Source organism: Drosophila teissieri, chromosome 3R (genome assembly GCF_016746235.2).
Source record: "Drosophila teissieri strain GT53w chromosome 3R, Prin_Dtei_1.1, whole genome shotgun sequence".
NCBI classification, from domain to species: domain Eukaryota; kingdom Metazoa; phylum Arthropoda; class Insecta; order Diptera; family Drosophilidae; genus Drosophila; species Drosophila teissieri.
Genome location: NC_053032.1, coordinates 24,955,334 through 24,979,000, shown reverse-complemented (window position 1 = coordinate 24,979,000; position 23,667 = coordinate 24,955,334). Strand labels below are relative to the sequence as shown.

The 23,667-nt window shown below is 43.3% G+C and overlaps 1 protein-coding gene across 3 annotated transcripts in view; it reads right to left on the bottom strand.

The window, feature by feature from the left end:
• Positions 1–19,289, bottom strand: part of LOC122619451 (segmentation protein cap'n'collar) — a 42,157-nt gene extending 22,868 nt beyond the window's left edge. The window contains exons 1-5 of one of the 3 annotated variants that reach the window (XM_043796406.1): positions 14,335–14,553; positions 12,817–13,065; positions 10,246–11,605; positions 1,550–1,828; positions 1,275–1,353 (exon numbers count right to left, since the gene is read on the bottom strand). In XM_043796406.1, the coding sequence (XP_043652341.1) occupies positions 1,275–1,353; positions 1,550–1,828; positions 10,246–11,274 (1,387 nt within the window). In that variant the 5' untranslated portion in view covers positions 11,275–11,605; positions 12,817–13,065; positions 14,335–14,553. Of the gene's footprint in view, positions 1–1,274; positions 1,354–1,549; positions 1,829–6,511; positions 6,668–10,245; positions 11,606–12,816; positions 13,066–14,334; positions 14,554–15,391; positions 15,737–19,021 lie in introns of those variants that run through there. The other 2 variants (XM_043796407.1, XM_043796408.1) reach the window with 2 other exon arrangements.
• Positions 19,290–23,667: the final 4,378 nt, after the last annotated feature.

Sequence of the window (23,667 nt, the reverse complement as noted above, 5' to 3'; positions counted from 1 at the left end):
TTTGCTGCCCCACCGGAACTCAAGTTCCATGCCATATGGTGTACATAGCACTTCTTTCTCTATACATATATTATTTATATATATATACATATATATTTATTTCTGTGAGTTCGTGTGTTTGGCTCTTACTTGCTATTTTTGGCGAATCATGTTTCGTTCATTTTTCAAAAGAAAAATGTTGCATGCGAGGCGACGCGACGCGCGGTGGCAGCTACTTTTACTGCCACTGCCACTGCCTTTGCCTTTGCCTCGGATTTGGATTTGGATTCGGTATCTGCCCTGCCTCCCCCTTCGACACAAAGGCTCAGCAGTCGTGGTCTCATTCCGTCCAGAAAAGGCGGCACGACCCAGTCTCAGAGGCCCAGACGAGTTCGGCCTCCCCTCCCACCACAAAGTCATGAGTTCTCCAGCTCCCCCACGGTTAATAATAAAAGTTCGTGTGCGTGTCAAAGTTTGTTTGAAAGGCAGCCGCTTGCTGATGCCTGGGAAATGGGAAATGGGAAGGGGGGGAGGTGGGAGGCGCGGTTTGTGGCAGATTAGCAGCAGCCATCGGTTCTGGCCTTTGTGGTGGTGATGGTGGCAGTGGCAGTGGTAGTGGATGTGGAAGTGGGTGGCTTTGGCTGCCACACAACTCGAGCGAAAAAAAAGCTCATTTTTCTTTTAATTTTCGTGCCTGTCAACTCAAAATGCCTACATTCATTTATAAACGTCTCGAAAATACACGCACACCAATACGAAATACAATATGTTTTAGTATGCCACCCCTCCTCCCCCGCTGGATAAGAAAACTCCAACCCCAACAAAGCCAGGATAATCAATTTTCGTTTATATTAGAGCAGCCGCCATCTTTTTGGCAGGCCATTTTCTTTTGACTTATTTCGTTACTTCCCTTTGTTATCAGCAAACCACTGACAGTCTTTGCCAAGTTTTAGTATTATTAAAAGCAATATCTTTTCTATATTACAAAATCAGTTTATGCTTACTTTTTAATCACTTTCAATCAGGTGGATAAGTTGAATAATTAGGCGACCAGACACTTAAAAATACGCCAACTTAATCCAACTTAATTCATTTTATCTAACAACGAAACGTGCTATTTGATATATATCTGTAACTACTTCTTGTCCCCCAAGAGATCTCCTGCTGCTGCAGAGCTTATCTCGTGTTATTTTTGAAAGTGAAATTATATTATCCTAGATAAGATACGCACGGACCAAATGTAACCAGCAGAAGATCGCAGATGTACTAGATTCGTAATTGCAGCTGCTACTCACCAGTTTCGTTATCGATGGTAAAGGGTATTCCGTTCCATTCATTGGTAATGTCCTCCAGTGGGTTCTCAGTGTCCTTGTCCTGTTTGCGGGGGGAAAAACACAATTAGTTTGGATAAAATGTATGGAATGGAGGGCTAGAGCTACCGCCCACTTTTGATAGCTGTTAGATAAGCATCACCGATTCGACTTTGGCTTTATCTCTTTGTAAATATTGTGAAATTCCGTATGTAAATCGTGGTCGAAAGGTTGCTTTGCTTTACTTTACTTCACTTTACCTTATCTTGCTCAAGCTCCTCCAGAGCTTTCAACTTCTCAATATCGTCGGCACAGGCGGCACTGGCCTCGTTCTCGGCGCCCACATTGGTGTCCTTGGAGCCGCTGGACTCCGACGAAATAGAAGGATCCGCGGACTTGGCCTCATCCTCCAGCTTCGACTTGGCGTTGGTGGCGCCGCTATTGCCGCTGGCATAGGAGGCATTGATGACAGCCTCCTGGTCCAAGCTGAAGCCCAAATCCACATCCTGTTTGTAGAGCACCTCAGCGATCTCACTCTCCTGCAAGCGAAAATTCCAGTCAGTAAGTTGGCACTTCAATATCTCAATAGATAATATAGATAAAAGTTTAATCAATTGCTAGCACAAATGCCTGACCATAAAGTTCCTGTGTATAAACACTCTCATATCCACTGTTCCTTCGCAAGGATCACTATGCAGTTCATCAACTGTTTTGCTGGTTCTAACTGGTTTATCTCAGTTGCACTTTCAGTCTATCTGGTGTTTATATTATATTGTTTGTATTATTCACGATCCCGATCACGACGTCATCCGCATTTGCTAGTTTCCAAAGAGAGACTGAAGGCTCCCAGAGCCCCACGAGTCATAGTCCATAAGGGGGACCTCACCTCGCCAGCTCTTCTTTGCTCTTCCCCACTTCGCGCCGCTTTACTTAATGTGATAATGTCGATTTACATTTCGCCCCAGCTGATAAAGTCGTTTCTGCATAGATAAAACTACGTCAGCGCTTTATGGACAGCGATGAACCGTGGATACTCTACGAATTTAACTTATCACAAGCACTTAGTTATGGTCTTATATTACTGCCAGTTTCAAATTATATCAACAAATGAATTAGTGTAAGACTAATGCTTATAGTAAGTTATTTTATTAGAATAATAAGAATAATAATATGTGCTCCTATCCTGAAAGTTTAAGGACTATTAAAGAACATATTACCCAGTAGGGAAGCTAGTTCCTTAAGAGTTATAATCCAGTTTGTACTGGGCTCTCTTAAGATACAAGATACAGATGAACTGTAAGACATAATGCCACTTTGGAGATTATATCCGACTGGCTGTCACGTTTGAATTGATAGTGCTGTAAACCTGGGCACTAAACATAACACATAACACGAGGTGTACTATAGCACTATAGGCTGGCAGCCCAGTGGCACCTACATATAGATTCTCTTATTTCACAATTTGTTATCAGATCCGCGCCATAACCCACAGCCCATCGAGCGCTCCCTTAACCCGCGGAAGCCTCTCGAAGAGTGCTCGCTCTGTGGCCAACGGCGATCGATAGTGGCGAATCTTATCAATGGCACAGCACAGAGAGTCCAGTTAGTGGGTCCATAAAGTATTCATAACACCGATTCCAGGGGGGGTGGCGTATGCGGAACTTGGGCGGGGGGCCGAAGCATTCTCTTACGGCGTGCTTTGCGGCCCGGGACTTGTTTACGCCGTAGCGAACGAACGCCAGACCGGATCTCTTATCAACCGCCGCCTGCCACGCCACACTGTAAACAATATTCTGCGGCTGTAAATTTGCCAGCTAAGAGCGGGCCATACACTTGGCGAAAACTTTTGAAAGAGCATCATAAGTCGATCGCTGGTTCGCCGTTGATTTGCCAATGAAGATGTTTGGTCGAATTCTGCCAATTCATGCGGTGGAAGAGAGTGACTAAGAAGAGGAATTCGAGCTCAAATTATAGCGTTAATGATGCATTATTAACGCTGCTGGCCGAAACCACTTTAATCCTTTTCTTTTTTGGCCAAGTCAAGTCTTGGGCTTGGCCCGGCAACCGGGGGCGTTGTCGCCCACATTTAAGCCCCTGGCAAAACCGTTTTCGGGTTTTCAAAACAGGTAAAATTCAGAGTGCTCGGTGCTGAGGCATAATATCCATTGGACTGAAGGGATAATCACAGGATAATGGTCGACATTAGCAGCCAGCAATACAATTGCAGTGCGGCCATAGAACTTGCTGATGTTTTAATTGAAATCTTTTTGCCCTTCTACGTTTTCATTTTTTTTTTTTCGAGGTTTTTGTTTCGTGTGACATTTTCCCGTAGCGTGCATTTTCTTTGCCCGCTTTCCTCGCGTTTGGGTCGGCCCTTCGTGAGGCTTTCTTGGACTTTTCCACAGTGGCAACACAAAAAGTAATCAATCATTGTGGCCACGCCTATCTCCTGGATTAGTCAGCAGAATATGGCGGCGGCATCATTGGTCTCCGCTCTGCCGCTCTACCGCACTACCGCTCGCCATCTGCCATCTCCCTTGCACTCCTGACCCCTGAGAACCGACGGGGGAAATTAAGGGCCACTGTGTTGAGCCCAATCAATTGCTGCCGCGCCAACGCTGACAGCGACGTCGACTGCGCAGCTGGCGGAGCGGCGGCAGAGCCAATTCCCCAGGGACCAAGTGCGCGTAAATACAGTGAAGCCTCTATAAATCGAATCAGACGATTCAGAATTATTAGATATACAAAGTTAAGGGAATAAAAAGAAAGGTTAAAGAAAGTAAATTACAAGCAATCACGTTTTGAAAAAGTTATATCTTCATAAGCAACTGATTGTAAACTATATTAACATAGTACTAATTCTTTTATGATTTAAAGTTTTTAGCTTGTAAATTTACTAATAATTTGGTGTTCATAGTTCAACCTCTGGGAGCTCCACTGTGGCTGAAAGTGTGCTGCTGTGCGTTGCGCATGTTCGTTAGAAATGAGCAATTAAATTGAGCGGAGCAAAGAAGAAGGTCTCGGGATCCCAGCTGAAACCCAAAAAACCGAATCCTCCCCTGCTGGCATTTCATTATTACACTTTTTTCTCCATTTCGGAGGGTTGTTTGAAACACACACATATACATATCCATATAGGTATATAGCTATTTAAGGCGGTTGATTGGAAACTTGGTTTTTAATTAAACTTTAGAGCAAAGTTGAATGGAGTTTTCGTCGTTAAAGTTTTCTTTACTTTCCCAGGGCGGGTAAAACAAAGGGTAAAGAAATATTAATAGATTTATGCAACATATATCTGACTTCTTACAGTGTAGCCAGTTACAGTTCTTATCGCTTGGGGTCGAAAATACGACCTTATCTTGTACTTATAGAATTTCGCGCAATACGTGACATTTTAACAGTTGGAGCAGCACAAACGAAAATAAAGATATATAACTTGGAAATTCCGGAAAAGAGATAGTAGGGAAAAGAGCGACTCAGATGAGAATTAGATGAAAACTTAGGAGCATGATCGCAGGGTTCAATGAACTACAATACTTGCCAAACGCGAAACCCTTTTCATAGATTTCAGAACTAGTACAATGCCTTGATCCACATATGTACAACCGCCGACATATTTATGGGCCAATTCTTATCGCTAGGGCCGGGAAAACTCTCTCCACGACCTTGTGGTGTTCGCTGAACCTTTAAGTTCCGCCAGCGACACGTGGGCCGCTCTCGAGACAGCCATTTGAATGAGCGGCCAAATCGGGCGACTGACGAATTCAAGCATTGATAAGTGGCAGATAAGAGGCGGGAATTCTGAGCACACATATACCCAAGCTATTTAGTTCTCTATAAAACTGAGTAATGCTTCAGTGCGAGGCAGCAACCAGCGATCGGTGACAATCAATCAAGTTGCTGTTGTGCCCCCCCATGTAGCATCAAAATATTGACACTTGTAACCGCTTGTGGCGGCAATTAGTCCGCTTAACTGAGCCGATTTTGAACCATTAAGTTGACCACAGAACTTGACCGACGCATAATGCACAAAATGCTATAGCAAGATAAATGAGTTTCTGATCCTGCAGGGGCGGCAAATGATGAAAGTCGAGTGAAAGCAAAAGAAAGTAAGCGAGCGAAAAGAACAGGGACAGCGACAGCGACAGGGGCCTCAAAAGGAAGCCACCATGAAGGGAAGGGAAGGGGGGGGAAGGGGAAAGGAAAGGCTCAGGTTAGCAAGAGTCATTAATAAAGCCTCGGCGAAAAGATTTTTCTGATGACACCTGAACTGACAGCGCAGCACGAACGGAGCGATCACTTCAGCATCGCATCTGTGGGATACAATCGCAGATACCAGATACAAGATACAATATACAAGATACGAGAGAAGTAAGTAGATTTGAGATCCCAATGCGGCCAGCAAGTGTGGCGCATATTAATCATGAGCTCGTCAAGCCCTCAGAAGACTTGGCCAGATTGTGGATTGTGGATGGTGTACCACCAACAATGCCGACTTGTGTATGCATGTATGTATCTACTCGTGCATGTGCTCACTTGTATCTGACGGATTGCTCAAGCCCTGTGTTTCAAGTGAAGTGTCCTGTTTTGCGGTTTGCGTTTTCAACAACCCCACAATGGCGAGCTATTAGGCCTTAATAACAGTTCATTTGTGTCATCCAAACGGTTTTCCCTGCAATTATCAATTTCGATTCAAGCTCAGGTCGATTTGGCCGCTCTATTCACCTTATAATCAATTTGACATCTGAACTTTTTGCTCACTGAATAACACACTCGCATAAACCACAGGCAAATATAAACTTGTTTTTAGAGTTTCTTAGGTTTCTAGGTCGTTAATTTTGAAAAGTGTATGGCACCGGCACTTGTCAGAAGTTTGCGAACCATAATTAACTGTATTTAATTATGGCAGTTAAACAACAAAATTTGTGGGAAATAAAATTTTAGGCAAAAATAATAGAAGTACAAATTGTATATGTAGAAACTCTTATATCCAAGTGAATGCTTCTTCATTGCTTCTTTGGCTCAGGGTAATTAAGTGGGAAAATGCAACGTAATTACAGGCAAATTATTTTTCAATTTGCAGCCTTTACATATATTTGCTTTTTTCTTTATAACTTTTTTTTAACTTATTCGCCAGCACTTTGCACTGCGGCCATGTGAATAGAAAGTTTGTTCGCAGTAAACACAGATTAATGGCTAGATATAGGAAGTTGGAGACGGACCGCTAGGTAAATGTGCATATATTTGTACTCCTCGTTGAGACACATTTTGGTAGACGATTGAAAATTGATTTCCGCTCGATACGATTTTGTTTTCTTTGGGGCGATACAGACGATTCGGGTAAAGGTATTCACTGTAAATCGGCATAACGCAGACTGAAAGTTGCGTTTGGTTGCGCTCGAGAATGTGTCTGCTGATTAGCAGTTTGGAGGGGCTCATAAAGTATATATTTTTTTTCTTTTGATTAATTTCAATTGATAAAGTTTGTTTTGCACAAATTTCGAAAAGTTCGAACCAGCAACCAGCGACTGATAAGTCCTAAGCAAGCGAAACCAAGTGGTCAGACAACAAGTACAACCTTAAAAGTAGATTACCTACTCGTCCTTATCAGCAATTTAAATGTTCAAGTATTCAGCCTACTATTACGTTATCAATTTTTAAATTTCGATTATAATACGTGTTATTAATTTTCGATATTAGTTGATATCGGTGTGCAAAGCACTTGGTTCGTAACTCAGCTAGTGGTGGGTTGATTTCTCCACTACGTAGCTTTCGAGTCAGTGGTGAATTTTTCTGTCGGTGAATTTAGCTTACTGAAATGAGGTGAAGAGAGCGCGAGCTGAATGTAAAGTGAATTGCAAAAAGTGTGGTGTGTAAAAAATGCCGGCAAATCAGCTGTTTTTCCTCTTTGCTTTTGTTTTCAAGTTTTCCTTGCCCACCCCCTTTTTACACACACACAAATACACTGAGATTAGAAATGCATTAACGAATGATAGTGGAGCTATTATTAAGTGACTTAATAAGGGAAAATGGTTAATAGAGAGCGAAAGAGACGGCGAGAGTCGGAGGCACGACAACTGAGATGCCGTGACTCAATCGAAAAAGTTACATATTTCATATGGATACAGTCGATAAGTCTATACACCTGTAATAGTATATTTAGAGCATTTTGGATAATAAATGTATGATCTATGTTGAATTTCAAATTATTAACATGCATCTAGTATATAAGATGATATAAAAGATCATCATTACGGCTCATCGTATAACGCAGTTTGCACTTTTTGGGAATAAACTCGCGACTATTTAGTTTATAGGATTTGAAATGCATATACTGCACCATAACTCCACGACACCCACTGGCAGGGCAACAGCGACGAAGTTCAACGAATCTTTGTGCTCGCTTTTGGCGAGTTTTATTTCATTGCTCTGAATCTCAATCAAAATGCGAGACCGAGACCCCAAAAATAACACCCAACCAAAGCAACAACAACAACAGCAAAAAATCGCTGACCGAGTGTATACATACATACATACATATATATACTATAAGCGAATGAGTTAAAGCGAAACGTAAAAAGCTACAAAGCTCGGTAGACTTGCAATTAGTGGAAAGACGAAAGACGGCGAGGTAGACGACATTCAACAAAGTGGAGTTTTGTGTTGTGAGCTTCATTTCTGATTTGTTTTTGCCTTTGCTTTTTTGCCAGCCTGCGTGTTGAGGTCACACACATATGTACGCAATGTGGCGACCTCACTCACCCGAGAGAACAGTAAAACCAGGTAGACATAATCTAGCTGATCTCTGCGGAGAGAAGGTGACACATCAACCGATACACCTGCGTCCAAGATGGAGGGTTCTTTGTGGGGGGTGAAGAACCACCGAGCTGGTTACCATATACGTTGATGGCATAATGGCGAGCAGCTGGAACTATAGTTGCAATTACCAAACAAGAAATGCTGCTATGGAGATCTTAAGTCCATGACAGTTTTCTTTGGTATATACTATAAGATATAACACCCATATATCAAAGTCAGTTACTGGAAACTTTCAAAGGCATTTTAAACAAAATGAGAAGAGAAACTTTCCTGATTTGAGTTAAAAGTATCTTTCAACACCTGATCATCACATCCCCTTATAAATTAAATGACGGAAGTTTCGCACTCCATCGTTTTCATCACAGCTAAAGAACAAAGAACAAAAGTGAAGCACTTATCGCCAGTTTTGTGCGATGATTATGCAATGCGAATGCCGAGTGCAGCTAATTAGATCATATCAAAAGCACATACTTATGTATGTCTTCTATATGCTGCTGCCTCCTCTCAAGAACATACAGTCAGTCAGTCAGTCGGAGTGAAAAAATAAAACCGTCATCGGTCGAAATGGAAAACATTCGTGACATGTTGGAAGCAAGCAAAACAACCAAATGAAAAAAAAAAGAACATAAAAATCGCGAAAATGAATTGCAGGCAAGTCGAGTGTGTTGCTGCAGCAACAAAGAGCTCTGGCTGAATAAATCGAAAATAACACCGAGTTAGTCATCTCGCTCCTGTCTCGGCCATATCTCCCATCTCCCCCGATCTGTCGCTTTTGGCCAGGCCAAGTATAAATATTTATGCATATTTAAATTGCAATTTGCAAAAAGCAAACGCAAACGCAAACGCACAACCAGCATCAGGAGTGCAAAAAAACAAGAACAAATAATGAAATCGCCGCACACTTGTCGCCGACATTCAATTCGATTTTTATAAATAAATACAAATCGAGCACACAATCTGAGATTCATATCTATAAAATCGCATGCACATAGATGGCAATTGGTATGCCATTAAAGCGATTTAACAAATGTATGATCCCCTATATGGAAAGTGCGTTTGCATTCGCCATTTTGGCCGAAAGAATCCCCAATTTAAAGTATGATTTATCAAATGCTCGTTAATATGCAGTCTCATTTAATAAATTGCCCATTAACTCCTTGCTTAATTGAATATTCACAAAAATCCCTTTGCACATTTTTCGAATTTATCATCTTTGTTTTTTTTTTCTCCCGCCAGTTAAAATGGTTTTTGCGCATTCGAAGCGTTTAATGACCTAATTGCCGCGCTTGTTTTGTGTGTTTGCATATAATATGTAAACTTTGGGAACGAGTGACGGTGAAAGTTGTTGCGCACGGTTCGAAAAAAAGAATTTAAACCAAACAAAAGATAAGTATTGTCTTGTGAAGAAATACTTCTTGCAGATTAACCTACGTTATCAGAATGACTTGGGATTCGTGCAGCGTATATATCAGATATAAATCAACCTATCATTCTCTATCGATTTCTATTAATCCGCCAATTAGATGAATCAACCCAGATAGCAATTGCAACAGTGTATGAGTGGATAACCGTGGCAATAGTCATGCTGATGTGTAAACAAAGTTGAAACCCTTATCTGCTGATAAGGCGAAAAAGTGGCAGACTCGCCGCACGCAAGGTGACCAATCATGACAGAAAGCCACATTCGAATATCGATTGGCGGCGGGGAAACCTACAAACTATAATTATAAAGAAAGCTGAACGGTTAGAAATGGAGAGGCAGCCGGCCAAGGGGAGAACTCTGGCGCTGGACTGGAATGGGTCAAGCGATGGGTTCGCAAATCTTCATTAGCAATGCAAAATGGTTTTTCATTTTTTTTTTCAGCAACACTGCTTGCTTGATAATGGGCACAAACACACACCGAAGCACAGGTCTGCTGGTGGTGCCATTTGAGTGCCTTCTAATCAGTCAAATCAAAGTCATTTACAACTACACTCGGAGAAAACGACAGTCAACTGAATCCATTAACAAAAAGTAGAGCTTACATCTAACGCGCACCTTTGGTTTGGACACTGTTCGTATTTCGGCTTAAGATGAACATACCTTAACGCAATATACTATTCATTGTTTGATTTTTTCTAGTGTTTTTGGGGTTACCTCCTCGTCATCTCCGATTTCCACCTCGTTGGCGAAGGAGGCACTGCCAAAGGGCTCGTCGGTGGTCAGACCCTCCACCTCGCAGGCATTGGCCACTCCGCCGGCCATCTCGCCCTCGTAATCCTCGTCCTCGTCCTCTCCAAACAGACGACCCAAATAGAGACTCTCCTCGCCATCATCGCTCCTGCCAGCCGAGTTATTTGTGACACTGCCCAGATTCCTGGGATGTGGTGTGCTGTCGTTGAGGGCGGCGGTGCTCAGGGGCGGGGCACTGCCGCCGGTGAAACCATGTAGAAGCGCCGCCAAGCTGAGATCCAGGTGAGAGCTGTTCGGTGGCTGTGGCTGGCCATCCTTAAGAGGTAGATTTGCATAGGGACTAGTCTGCAGATTCAGATCATTGTAGTCGTAGAGATCCGCTAGATTCTGCTCCCAAATGGAACGCTGATCCTGCAGCGCATGTGGCGAGAGGAAAGTGTCCAATTCAGGTGTTGGATGCAGCAGCGAATGGTTGGCATTTCCAGCGGCCAGCGAGGCGGTGTCTATGTGGATTTCGCCCAATGCTGAACCACTGGTTGGACCACCAGACGTGGGTGCACCACCGGTACCAACCACCATTGCACCGCCAGTGGCTCCAGCACTAGTGCTCTGCACATCCTGCAGAGCGGCCGTCTGGACACTGCTATTCCCGGTGGTGTTGTGCAGATTCATTACAAAGGTGCTGCCATTGAATCGCGGTGGAAGCTTGTACTCGCCCATGCCATTGGCCAGGCCGCCCAAGGAGTCATCGTCGAAGTTCAGGAGATCCTCAATCCGGGGACTCAGTCCCTTGCGATTGCCATACGGATTCTGGTCCATATCCAGGCGGTGTACCGTGCGCAGCATCTCCAGCTCCCATCCATCGCCGTGGGTGCCCAGCTCCAGCTGCGAGTCCCAGCGATGGAGCAGATAATCCGGATTGTAATGCAGCAGACTCAGGGCCAAAGCCAGCTGCAGCATTTTCATGGCGTACGACTTTTTGTTTGAGATCATTGTGTTGCTCTAAGAGGTTTCGATACTTGAGAGAATAGGTGCGTGGGTGACTCTTGTAGTCCGTAGTCCGTCCTCCGCCCGCCTCCTCCACCTCCTCCTCCTTCTCCGCTGTTCTTGTTGTTCTCCGTCCCGGACAACAGCTCTACGGCTGCGTCGTCCGGGATCTATGCGTTCAATGACGTCGCCTTACCCCGCCTTCCGGCCTTCTTCTGCTCCTCCGCTTTGGCGTTCCGAAATCTGCGCAAAAAGCTGAAAATTCGCAGTTTCCACTGCCGTTCCTCGATTTTCCAATGCTCTTCGCTTTTAATTGATGGCTGTCCTCGGGTTCGTTCTGTAAGCAAATCAAGATGTGACAACAAATAGAATGGAATTAGTAAGCATAACGATTTGCAAAATATACTTATATGTATGTATGTATGTACGTATGTAAATAGTGTAAAATGCATACATTGTATGTAGATACATATGTTTATATGCGATTTTGCCGCATGGCCATATATGCAGTTTGAATGTTAAATGAAAATGCTTTTGTTTCGAGTGGTGCGGCCTTTGTTTTGTTTGCCAGTCGATTTTATAAATCGCTAAGCACGAGGAAGTGCACCAAAGAAAGTTCAACTTCCGGGTGCGTAACGTCTTTTATTAAAAGCACAATTTATTAATTAAGATTTCCCTCATCGCGATTATACTCAGAATTTATTTAAGTTTAACCAACAGTTCACAAAGATGTTTTTCTACTCTCAAGGTAAGTAATATGTTTAAGAGATTTTAAAAGATATGAGAGCTATTAGTAGTTAGGGAACTCCCTTATTTTTATTGTTTAAACTTGAAGTGGTAAATGTGCGGGAATACTGACCTATTCTGTAGTTAGATAAAGAATGCTTTGGTACAGAAATGCATAGTGTGTTTTGGTAATCACTAAAAATAAAAAGATAAGATTCAGGAAACCAAAGTGGATAGCCTAGGAAGTTTGATATGATGACGACCTTCGTTATTTTAGCATTTGATGTTTAGCAATTTGATTTTCAGGGGCAATTAAGCAGGTCAAGAATCGAATTATCAGAAATGTGCTTGCTATTCTATCGAAATTCAGTTTGATATCTACAACGCATTAAATATGCCCATCCTGTCCGGCCTCCACCCCCCCGCCCCCCTTCATCCGGGTTAACAGACAACCGCCCACCCGAAAAATGGGGGGGAGGGCGTGAAGGGGAAGGAGTGACCCAGACCCAGACGAAATGGCTTTGAACTTGAACTTGTTCAAGGTCTTTCGCGAGCGTTTGAAATGTGCGCAATGCGAAGTGAAGCACCCAATTCAAGGACGGCCGAAAAAACTGTGTGCGAAATTCTTTCAATTCTTTACGATATAAACTTTCTTTGTTTAAAGCCATTTTAACAGAAATCCAAACTTTGCCTCAATTCTCAATGAAAAGGTGTGTGTGAATGTGTATGAGAGAGAGAGAGGGGTAGAGATGACGTGTGCATGTGCGTGCAAGAGAGGGTTCTTGTGTGTGTATGCTTGTGGGTGTATTGCAGTGCACTCACCTCAAAATTTTTTTGGATGATGAGAGCCGACTACAACGGTAAAAAAGCTGCGGCGCAGTAAATGTTCTGCTTGTTATTGTTGCTGCTGCTGGTGCTGCTTGATCTTCTTTTCCTCTTCGCTGCTTCTTCTTAACTGCTGCACACACAATGGTGAATGATGGTTTATTGTTTACCGTTCACTCTTTTTTTGTTGCTGTGCAGCACCTTATTTGTTTATGTTTCACTTTCTACGATTTTTACTTTTAATTGCTGCAAAACACGCGTTTTATTTATTTAACAACTTAAAATATAAATTTTGCTTGTGTGCGTCCTTGAACTTTCTCTTTTGCAACCAATTTGCATTCAAGCGCCATTAATTATTTATAACAATTGCTATTTGATTATATGACAGCTGCTGCTTCTTTCTCGCCGTCTGGTACGCACTTTTGTGTATGTGTGCGTGTGTGTGTGTGTTTGCCGTTTTACGTGGTGAAATCGTCACTTATGCATGTGTTAACCCTATAATGGTCCTAAGTAGTTATTTTATTTGATTACACTAATAAATTGTTTAAAAATTATTTATAACCGATAAGATAAAAGTCGGTTAAGTGTTTATTACTAAGAATGTGCTTTGTAAGCTCACTTTCTTTCAATAACAAAAAATGAACTCAAATTAGCATTTAAAGTGATTTTTATGTGATCAAGAGCTTTAAGTAAGCCACCGCTGTAAAATTACTTAACTACGTTAGGGTACACAAAATTTGCAAGTCCATCAAGGGTTAAAACAATAATATTTTCGCTTCGTTTGTTGTTCTTGCACTGCCTAATATTTTCATGTGTTTTGCCTGCACATCGCTTTTTATTCCTTTGTTTGCTTTTATCGCCCGATTCTCGTGCCTCTCTGACTCACACCAAAAAAAAAATACACGCACACGTTGAAGCATAAAACTGCTGTTTTTTCTTGCCAATTCCAATTTCGCCTGTGCCCACAATTAATGCAATTAATTAAATGCAAAATGATTGAATCTTTGCTGAGAATCACGGAGAGCAAAACAAATAGAAAAAACGGAATATGGAAGCTTCGAGAATGAGCGGAGAATAACCGGCAACGGCAGCATTTCAACCTTCGCTCTGCGTTTTGCATCAACAAATTATTTATCAAATTGCGAGTTCTTTTTCGTTTTTTTTTCCTACTCTTTTTAACTTGATGTTTTTCTCGATTGCATTCTGTCAGCTGAGCGGCGGAGAGTGAGTGAGAGAGGGAGACTGCGCGCGTGAGCAAGAGGGGGCGATTGCTGAATAACTGTTGTTGCTAGCCTGTTGGTCGTTGTTGTTTTGTTTGACTTTAACCCACCACCGCCAGCAGCACCACCCCGCAATGAGTTGCACTTATTTAGTGGGGCATGCAACATTTCGCAATTGTACTGCTTAACGCGCAAACGAAACTTTTTCATTTGTTGTTCCGGCACTCAAACACACACGCAGCCAGACACAGGCACACACTCACACAAACACACTTTGGCGGCGTGTACTTCGCACCTTTACGCGTCTTCTTTCACTGTTATTTGGCAAATTATCGCCGCGTCCGCTTTGCTACTCTCTCGCCGTACCTACGTGGTGAGGTTCAAAAACGTGTTTTGTTTGTTACGCCGCGTTTGGCAATTTCTCCGCCGTCGAAATTGGTCGCAATTTTCGATTGCGGCCGCAAAAGATTTGAGGCAAAAAACGTCTGTTCAGCGCGGTGTTTTCATCAAGTGTGCCCAGTGGGGCGCTTTGGAGCCGATTTTGTTGAGTTTTGTGCTTTTGCGTTATTTTTCGGGGCTAACGAGTGCGGTCTCACCATAATCGTTGTGCTTTTAACAGAAATGTTAAGTATAGCTTTAGCTAACAGTGGCAGCAAGAGCTTTTTTGGAGTGCTAGAAATGTAGATTTCTGGGACAAAATTATCTTTATTACCTACCTGTTATTTCTATGTGGCACAATTATTTTCTTTTACATAGAATAACTTAAAAATACAAAGAACATACATATATACCTTAACAGTAACTTACTTATATTATAAATATTAAGAGAAGGCTACTTTATGTAGATATGGTGTATGTTTACACGCTTTGAACACGTGTCCATGCAAATTGTTCACTTAAGTTGCATAGTAACTTTGTAACTAGTTGGAGATTACAAAAAATTTCAACTGGTATTAAAAACAAAACCATTTTATCAAATACATTTTTTTTATATCCAAATTTGACTACGCAAACATATGTATGTATGTACAACAGATATTGTAAAAATACCTAATAGATTTCATTACCTGCAGCTATTAATTTAACAAATGGACAGGAACATTTAATAAATTGCATCGAACTTACTAAATAAACAATATATGTACATTAACCACAACGTGAATTGAAAAACATGCCCCGAAAACTATCAATCTATCTGAAAGACCTGCACATAAAAATTAATTTAGATTGATGGGGGCAATTTAGAGATATAACGCGTCCTGAAAGATACTTCGAATTCGAATGCCTGACCTGGGAGCATTTGTGCTGGCATTTGGTTAAAGTAATTAAGCCCAAACCCTTTCAATACTTACCAGAGTGGTAAAATGGAAGCCACCGCGCCAAATGTTGCTCTTGGCGTTACCTGGGCTCGTCGATTGCGGCGTGGGCGGCGTCTCCAGAGAGGCTGGCGTGGTCGTGGGCAAAACAGCGGGCGTGGAAGCCACCGTGGGCTTAATCAACTTGGCCAACTTCGAGGGTGGTCCAATGGGCACCCGCACGGTGACCTTCTTCTTGGGATTCGGCGTCTGCAACTGGGTCTGGTGGTAGGTATCTTCGATGTCCTTTGCCGGGGACAAGGATTGCAGCCGGGGCAGGTCCTCTAAGTCGATCATGATTGCTTATCAGCTGGCACGAATGGCGATGAGTCAATATGTCAACTGGAACGAAAGCGAACACACGCAGATAAGGATAGGTCACCAGGTTGAATAGGCTTTTTTTAGGACGGTGGCTTTGAACTCAATAAATCTGTTCCGTCTTGAAACATAAACAGTGCTTACCAAATGTTTTCGACTTATCACGAGCATTCAAGGAAGATATTTATATCAAAAACAGTACGAAAATGTGTCTTTCAATATAACAAATATATATTTTATTAGTCAGAATCATGAATTAATTAATCATATCAAGCAGTGTGCTTTTATTTATAATTTCCTCGAATTCTCAGTTTATTTCAGTCGTTTAATCGATTTTTCACTGTAAACGAGCTATAAATACTGATAAGCAAACTGCGACTAGTAGAATTCAAAAATGAGATATAGCAAACCTAAATGGTTTGTTTTATTTGCCATTTATTGGAAAGATAACACACATTCACAATAATTCAAACGCAGATAAGTACAGTAGACGCCCGACAACAACACCAACACCCACGCGAGTACAGAAAGATAACCATGTGGAAACGACATTCATTTTCTATCAGTTGATTTGGAAACAATGTATTACCTAGCACTAACGATAGAGGGATTTCTTAATGGTAGTTATCCCTGTACACGGTACAGTGGGCCCCGCCTTGAAAGCATGCAAATTACATCAGCCAATGCTTCACGTTGAATTTTCCGATTAGATTGCGACCATAAATGAATCATAAACTAAGTGAAATTGGTCGCACTTCTAAATTGACACGAGTCAGTGCAATAAACTCAATCGATATGTTCGTTATAGAAATTGTCAAAAGAATTATACTTATTTTTTAATCTATAAATCGGCATTACAAATACAATCTGTAGACTGATAAATTAGTTTATCTATTTACTCTTTTTCACAGCATTTACGATTGTGACCTTTAACGCTTTGGTTGTCTATATGAACATATTATCTATAGAAACTATATCTATACTTTATTTTTGAAGTTTGCAACCCGCCAAATGGCTTCTATAATTGTTTAAGCAAATCGTGATTGAAGGGCATTTTCGCTAGATTTAAGAATTTCTGGGAATACCATTCCGACGCTTTGAATAATGGTTAAAGCTAACAGTTCGGAAACTTGTGATCTTTCGTTTGGTGCCATGACTCAACCTGATGTGCGAAAAAATAACCAAGTACAAAGGCAAGCAAAAAACAATTGAAGTCGAATGATTATATTCGACGGTTCAGAGCACTGCCTTTTTTGAAGATGTGATTGAGGTACTGAAAGAAGTGGGAGAGAGAGAAAGAAGTGGTCAAAAGCGGAGGAAAACGATGTCTGGGTTGGTAACAAAAGCCGTCTGGCTAAAATAAAACTGGCGATGAAAGTTGTAAGTTACAAAGTGCGATTTAGAACTGCTAGTTTTTTGGCAACTTAATGCTTTAGGAAAAGTTGTGGGAAGAGGTGATTGAGCTTATTAAAGCCAAGGTAATTAAGAACAATCTAGTGCTTAATAATATTGATTTATAATAACGACTTAATTGAGTTGTCAAGTGAGATCGTTATCGCATATAGCCAATCAATAGAAATAGAAACTAGATATTACGAGACTGAATTTCATTGAAGATCTTGCTAAATTTTCTATCCATGTAATCAAATGATGTACTTTGCACCTGTGCTTAGGTAAATGCCATATCTTGAGCATATTATGCAAATCATCCTGGTCCAGGTATTCATATTAGTAAACAGTGAAATCACAATACAAACTTTGTTAATATCGAACGGTTTTTTCCCCGAAACCAAGTCAACATTGCAAATCTGTTCGAGTCGAGAAAAATAATAAAAACAAAACCAGTTTCTTTAGGTTTTTATAAGTGGCTATACTCTTGGAGAGGAAAAGATGCGCTTCTCGAGACATTTTGTCAGAAAGATAGAATACAAATAATGAAAATGAATAAATAAACTCGGATATATTTCAAGAAATATTATTGATAATAAATCAAATTATATCAAAATCTGATTTGTAGCAAATATTTTAGTCAGCTTAACAAGGATCTAGTAGATTATGCAGATAGTTAGGTGTATATTTTCTAAAGTAAGATTTCACAATCGCTCAAGAGAACAAGTTTTCTTTGTCTGCGAGTACTGCTCTTCAATAAAGCTAGAGTATTGCTGATTTCACGTGTGTAAGTCGATTTCCCCGACTTGATTTTAATAAATACCCTCTGCTTGTTGTTTTCGCAGTCGCAGTCGTCGTCTGAGGCTGTCGTTTGATGCCTTGACGCAGTTTATAATTCGAATCAACGCTGGGCATAATTAAAACTCAGGAAAAAATGCGAGAAAAAATGTGAGAAAAAAGCTAAAAACCAAACAGGCAAGCAGGCAAAGTTCAAAACAAGCCTTGTTGTTCGGCCGATCTCGAGTATTCTTTGCCCCGCACACACGGTACATATTGATTTTAGCAATTACCTGACAATCTCCCATCAACAGGTGGGCGAGAGAAAGAGAGAGTGCGAGGGGCGTGAAAGAGACAGCCAGCAAGTGGCTAGGGATCGTCATGCAGTTTGAGTTTATAATTCGCGTGGGGGGATGTACATACTTAATAATAAACTAACGAAAATGTCGTGACAAAGTCTTTAGAAGCAGCCGCACATAATAATAGACGAGGCGTCTCAATTGGGGGTTTGTTGACCAAGTAGGTATATATTTTTTGTAAACACTTGTATATATTGCTTGGAATCTCTGAAGCGTAGCACGGTCATTTGATTGTTTTCAATATTATTTAATTGCCGAGGAGGAACAAGTGGAACTTTCGTTATCATTATCATTAGCAAAAAACGCACACAGCCAGGTAATTAATGTCAATATACACATAAGGCTTTTGGGTTTTAGTTGTTCAAGAGTTGGCTGAAGAGAGCCTAAGAGAACGAGCACTGATGACCACATGCCGGTAAATTTATGCGAAATGCTTTCTGCGCAAAATTTCCGTAGAAATATTCTATATATACATATGTGAACTATTATTTGCAATGCGGGCGAATGCGGAGGAAAAGCCAAAAGTTTACTATTAAATTGAACTTGTTGATTGGGTCGAATGCCTAGAATGCCAAAACACAGATACACACGCAGACTCTGGCAAACACGCGCACTCACACTGCCACACACCACAAAAACTCATTTCCACGGGGTGTGTGGTGGGGCTTAAATTAACTTGACGGGCTTAACGACGCAATTGTTGTGCCCCTTCAACTGTCCGGCATTAAGTGTAATTATTTCGCACCCGTAAATGTAATTTATTCAACTATTTCATTCTTTTTACCTAGGCTTCAAACCTGCAAGTTTAAAACTTTGCGTTTTTATTTTGGTTTTTGGAAAAGCGCGCCACACTCGAAACGAAACACTTGCTCGATAAAAAGAGAGCCTCGTCGGATATTACGTATACGACGTGTAGTACGAAGCACTTAAGAGCATCCACAATATCAGCTGGTTGGGGCCACAAAACAGAAACAGAAGCAGAAACAGAGCGGTGGCGAGGGAGGTGCGATAAGTGAGCGAGCGAGCGAATGGCTGGTCGATTGTTATTCACTGAACGGCTGTTCAAAAAACACTGACAAAAACTCTGAAAAGCCGATGGTCGCCGCTCGCCGTTTCAGCTGTTCGCGTCGCCACTAAAACAGAGCGTAAAAGAGGAAGCGACAAAAGCGGGGAGCGTAAGAAAGAGAGATATAGAGGGAGAGAGAGAGGGAGAGAGATATAGAGGGAGAGAGAGAGGGAGAGGGGGAAGAGGGAAAAGGAGGGGGCTAGAGGCCCCAGCGGGCTGATAAAATAATCGCGAGCAGATAGCGCAGGGCAAGTGCTGCGCCCTCGTTGTTGTTGTTGTTATTGTTGTTGTGAGCGGCAGCTTCTTAATTGATCCGCTAAAACACCTGCGGTATTCAAACGACTTCTTCCGCTCGACGGCGCCAATTCGCTGAGAGTCTGAATCACGGCATTTGTCGCGACTGCTGGCACTATGAATTGCCTTTATTGATCCGCGCTTATCACCACGATTGCTGTAACCAAATCGGCATTACTTACAATTTAAATTGCTACCTTTTGCCTTAATTTACTACTGAACTTAATTATCAAGTTTCCAGATCACTACCAGGTGGTTATCTTGTCTGGGGGCTAATTTATCTGTCGGTTACATTTTATGGCGGTTATGCTGTCCAAGGATTGGGTGTGTTTTTCTGGGGGTAATTTGGGCTATAGTTTATATGTATGTAAGTTATTTTATACGGGAATAATGTTTCGGGAAGTAATTTTAACCGGGAGTTATTTTATCGGGAGGTTTCTTTATCGGGGGGGGGGGGGGGGGGGGGGGGGGGGTGGGTGAATTTGCCTGGGCGTTAGATTATCTAAGCTTATTGGTTGATTTGTCTTGTGTTATTTTATCGTGTAGATAGTTCATGTCGGGATTTATTTGCCTTGGCTATTTCATGTGGTGGGTAGTTCGTCCTAGCGTTTCTATTAGTTTATCTGGAGGTTAGTTATCTGCTGGTAGTTTATTTGGGGGTTTGTTTATCTGGAGGTGGGTTTGGTTTAAATCTGGAAGTAAATTTGCCTGCCGGTTAGTTAATCGAGGTTTAACTTGTCTGGCTGATATTTTATCCCAACACACCCAACACCCAACACACCCAACACTGACATTTCTGTTTTGTTTCCTGAAATCCAGAATTTATCAATTTTCTTAACAGAACTCGGATCAAAAGACCGGTTTTGGTATGGAATCTCTCATGCGATTTTTGATATGGAATCTCTCATGCGATTTTTGATATGAATACTCCCGCACCCCGCACAAAACCACGCACACAAAACAAAAATTCACTATCGGCTCATACCATCCATCAGCCCAAATGTATGCAACGACAAATTTACGATCAGCTGATCAACGTCTTCCGTCAGATCCTGAAGGTATGCAATACTACTATTGGATTGCTACAAATAATTCCCAATTTGTTTTGGTTTAATTTTAATTAAATGAACCTTGATCTAGGCACCCCGCACCCCGCACCCCGCACCCTGCGTGGTGCGGGGTCTGGGCTGCGGGGTGCGGGGTCTGGGCTGTCAATTGTAAAATGTCAAATGTAAAATGTAAAATGCGGGGTGCGGGGTGTGGGCTGCGGGGTGTGGGCTGCGGGGTGCAGGGTCTGGGCTGCGGGGTGCGGGGTCTGGGCTGCGGGGTGCGGGGTCTGGGCTGCGGGGTGCGGGGTTTGGGCTGCGGGGTGCGGGGTCTGGGCTGCGGGGTGCGGGGTCTGGGCTGCGGGGTGCGGGGTCTGGGCTGCGGGGTGCGGGGTCTGGGCTGCGGGGTGCGGGGTCTGGGCTGCGGGGTGCGGGGTTTGGGCTGCGGGGTGCAGGGTCTGGGCTGCGGGGTGCAGGGTCTGGGCTGCGGGGTGCGGGGTCTGGGTAGATCAATGTAAAAAGTAAAATGTCAAATGTAAAATGTAAAATGCGGGCTGCGGCGTCTGGGCTGCGGGGTCTGGGCTGCGGGGTGCGGGGTCTGTGCTGCGGGGTGCGGGGTCTGGGCTGCGGGGTGCGGGGTCTGGGCTGCGGGGTGCGGGGTCTGGGCTGTCAAATGTAAAATGTCAAATGTAAAATGCGGGTGCGGGGTCTGGGCTGCGTGGTCTGGGCTGCGGGGTGCGGGGTCTGGACTGCGGGGTGCGGGGTATGGGCTGTCGAATGTAAAATGTCAAATGTAAAATGTAAAATGCGGGCTGCGGGGTCTGGGCTGCGGGGTGCGGGGTCTGGGCTGCGTGGTGCGTGGTCTTGGCTGCGGGGTGCAGGGTCTGGGCTGCGGGGTGCGGGGTCTGGGCTGCGGGGTGCGGGGTCTGGGCTGCGGGGTCTGGGCTCCGTGGTCTGGACTGCGGGGTGCGGGGTATGGGCTGTCGAATGTAAAATGTCAAATGTAAAATGTAAAATGCGGGCTGCGGGGTCTGGGCTGCGGGGTGCGGGGTCTGGGCTGCGTGGTGCGTGGTCTTGGCTGCGGGGTGTAGGGTCTGGGCTGCGGGATGCGGGGTCTGGGCTGCGGGGTCTGGGCTGTAGGGTGCGGGGTCTAGGCTGCGGGCTGCGGGGTCTAGGCTGCGGGGTCTGGGCTGCGGGGTGCAGGGTCTGGGCTGCGGGGTGCGGGGTCTGGGCTGCGGGGTGCGGGGTCTGGGCTGCGGGGTGCGGGGTTTGGGCTGCGGGGTGCGGGGTCTGGGCTGCGGGGTGCAGGGTCTGGGCTGCGGGGTGCAGGGTCTGGGCTGCGGGGTGCAGGGTCTGGGCTGCGGGGTGCGGGGTTTGGGCTGCGGGGTGCAGGGTCTGGGCTGCGTGGTGCGTGGTCTGGGCTGCGGGGTGCGGGGTCTGGGCTGTCAAATGTAAAATGTCAAATGTAAAATGTAAAATGCGGGGTGCGGGGTCTAGGCTGCGGGGTCTGGGCTGCGGGGTGCAGGGTCTGTGCTGCGGGGTGCGGGGTCTGGGCTGCGGGGTGCGGGGTCTGGGCTGCGGGGTCTGGGATGCGGGGTGCGGGGTCTGGGCTGCGGGGTCTGGGCTCCGTGGTCTGGACTGCGGGGTGCGGGGTATGGGCTGTCGAATGTAAAATGTCAAATGTAAAATGTAAAATGCGGGCTGCGGGGTGCGTGGTCTTGGCTGCGGGGTGCGGGGTCTGGGCTGTGGGGTGCGGGGTCTGGGCTGCGGGGTGCGGGGTCTGGGCTGCGAAATGTAAAATGTAAAATGCGGGGTGCAGGGTCTGGGCTGCGGGGTGCGGGGTCTGTGCTGCGGGGTGCGGGGTCTGGGCTGTCAAATGTAAAATGTCAAATGTAAAATGTAAAATGCGGGGTGCTTGGTCTGGGCTGCGGGGTGCGGGGTCTTGGTTGCGGGGGCTGTGCGGGGTCTGGACTGCGGGGTGCGGGGTCTGGGTAGATCAAGGTACATCTAACTAAAATTAAACCAAAACAAGTTGGAAATAATTTGTAAACGTAAAAAAAAAATGTAAATGTAAAATGCGGGCTACATGGTGCGGGCTCTGGGCTGCGGTGTCTGTGCGGGGCTGTGCGGGGCCTGTTCGGGGTCTTGGCCAGAACATTTAGAACATTCGAAATATTGGTCCAAATATGGAATGTCATATCTCGTTGAATTCGTAACTAAATTTCCAATCAAACTGTGTTTACAGAAAAAATGTCTTTTTTTTTCAAATTTTTTCCAATTTTTGATGATGATATTTGGATTTTGGCCGAAAATTGATTTTCTGTGTTTTGCAATTTAAATATCAGTATTTTGATTAGAACATTTGAAATATTGGTCCAAATATGGAATGTCATATCTTTTTGAATTCGTAACTAAATTTCCAATCGAACTGTGTTTACAAAAAAAATGTAATTTTTTTTTCAAATTTTTTCCAATTTTTGATGATGATTTTTGGATTTTGGCCGAAAATTGATTTTCTGTGTTTTGCGATTTAAATATCAGTATTTTGATTAGAACATTCGAAATATTGGTCCAAATATGGAATGTCATATCTCGTTGAATTCGTAACTAAATTTCCAATCGAACTGTGTTTACAAAAAAAATGTAATTTTTTTTTCAAATTTTTTCCAATTTTTGATGATGATTTTTGGATTTTGGCCGAAAATTGATTTTCTGTGTTTTTGCGATTTAAATTTCAGTATTTTGATCAGAACATTCGAAATATTTGTCCAAATATGGAATGTCATATCTCGTTGAATTCGTAACTAAATTTCCAATCGAACTGTGTTTACAAAAAAAATGTAATTTTTTTTTCAAATTTTTTCCAATTTTTGATGATGATATTTGGATTTTGGCCGAAAATTGATTTTCTGTGTTTTGCAATTTAAATATCAGTATTTTGATTAGAACATTTGAAATATTGGTCCAAATATGGAATGTCATATCTCGTTGAATTCGTAACTAAATTTCCAATCGAACTGTGTT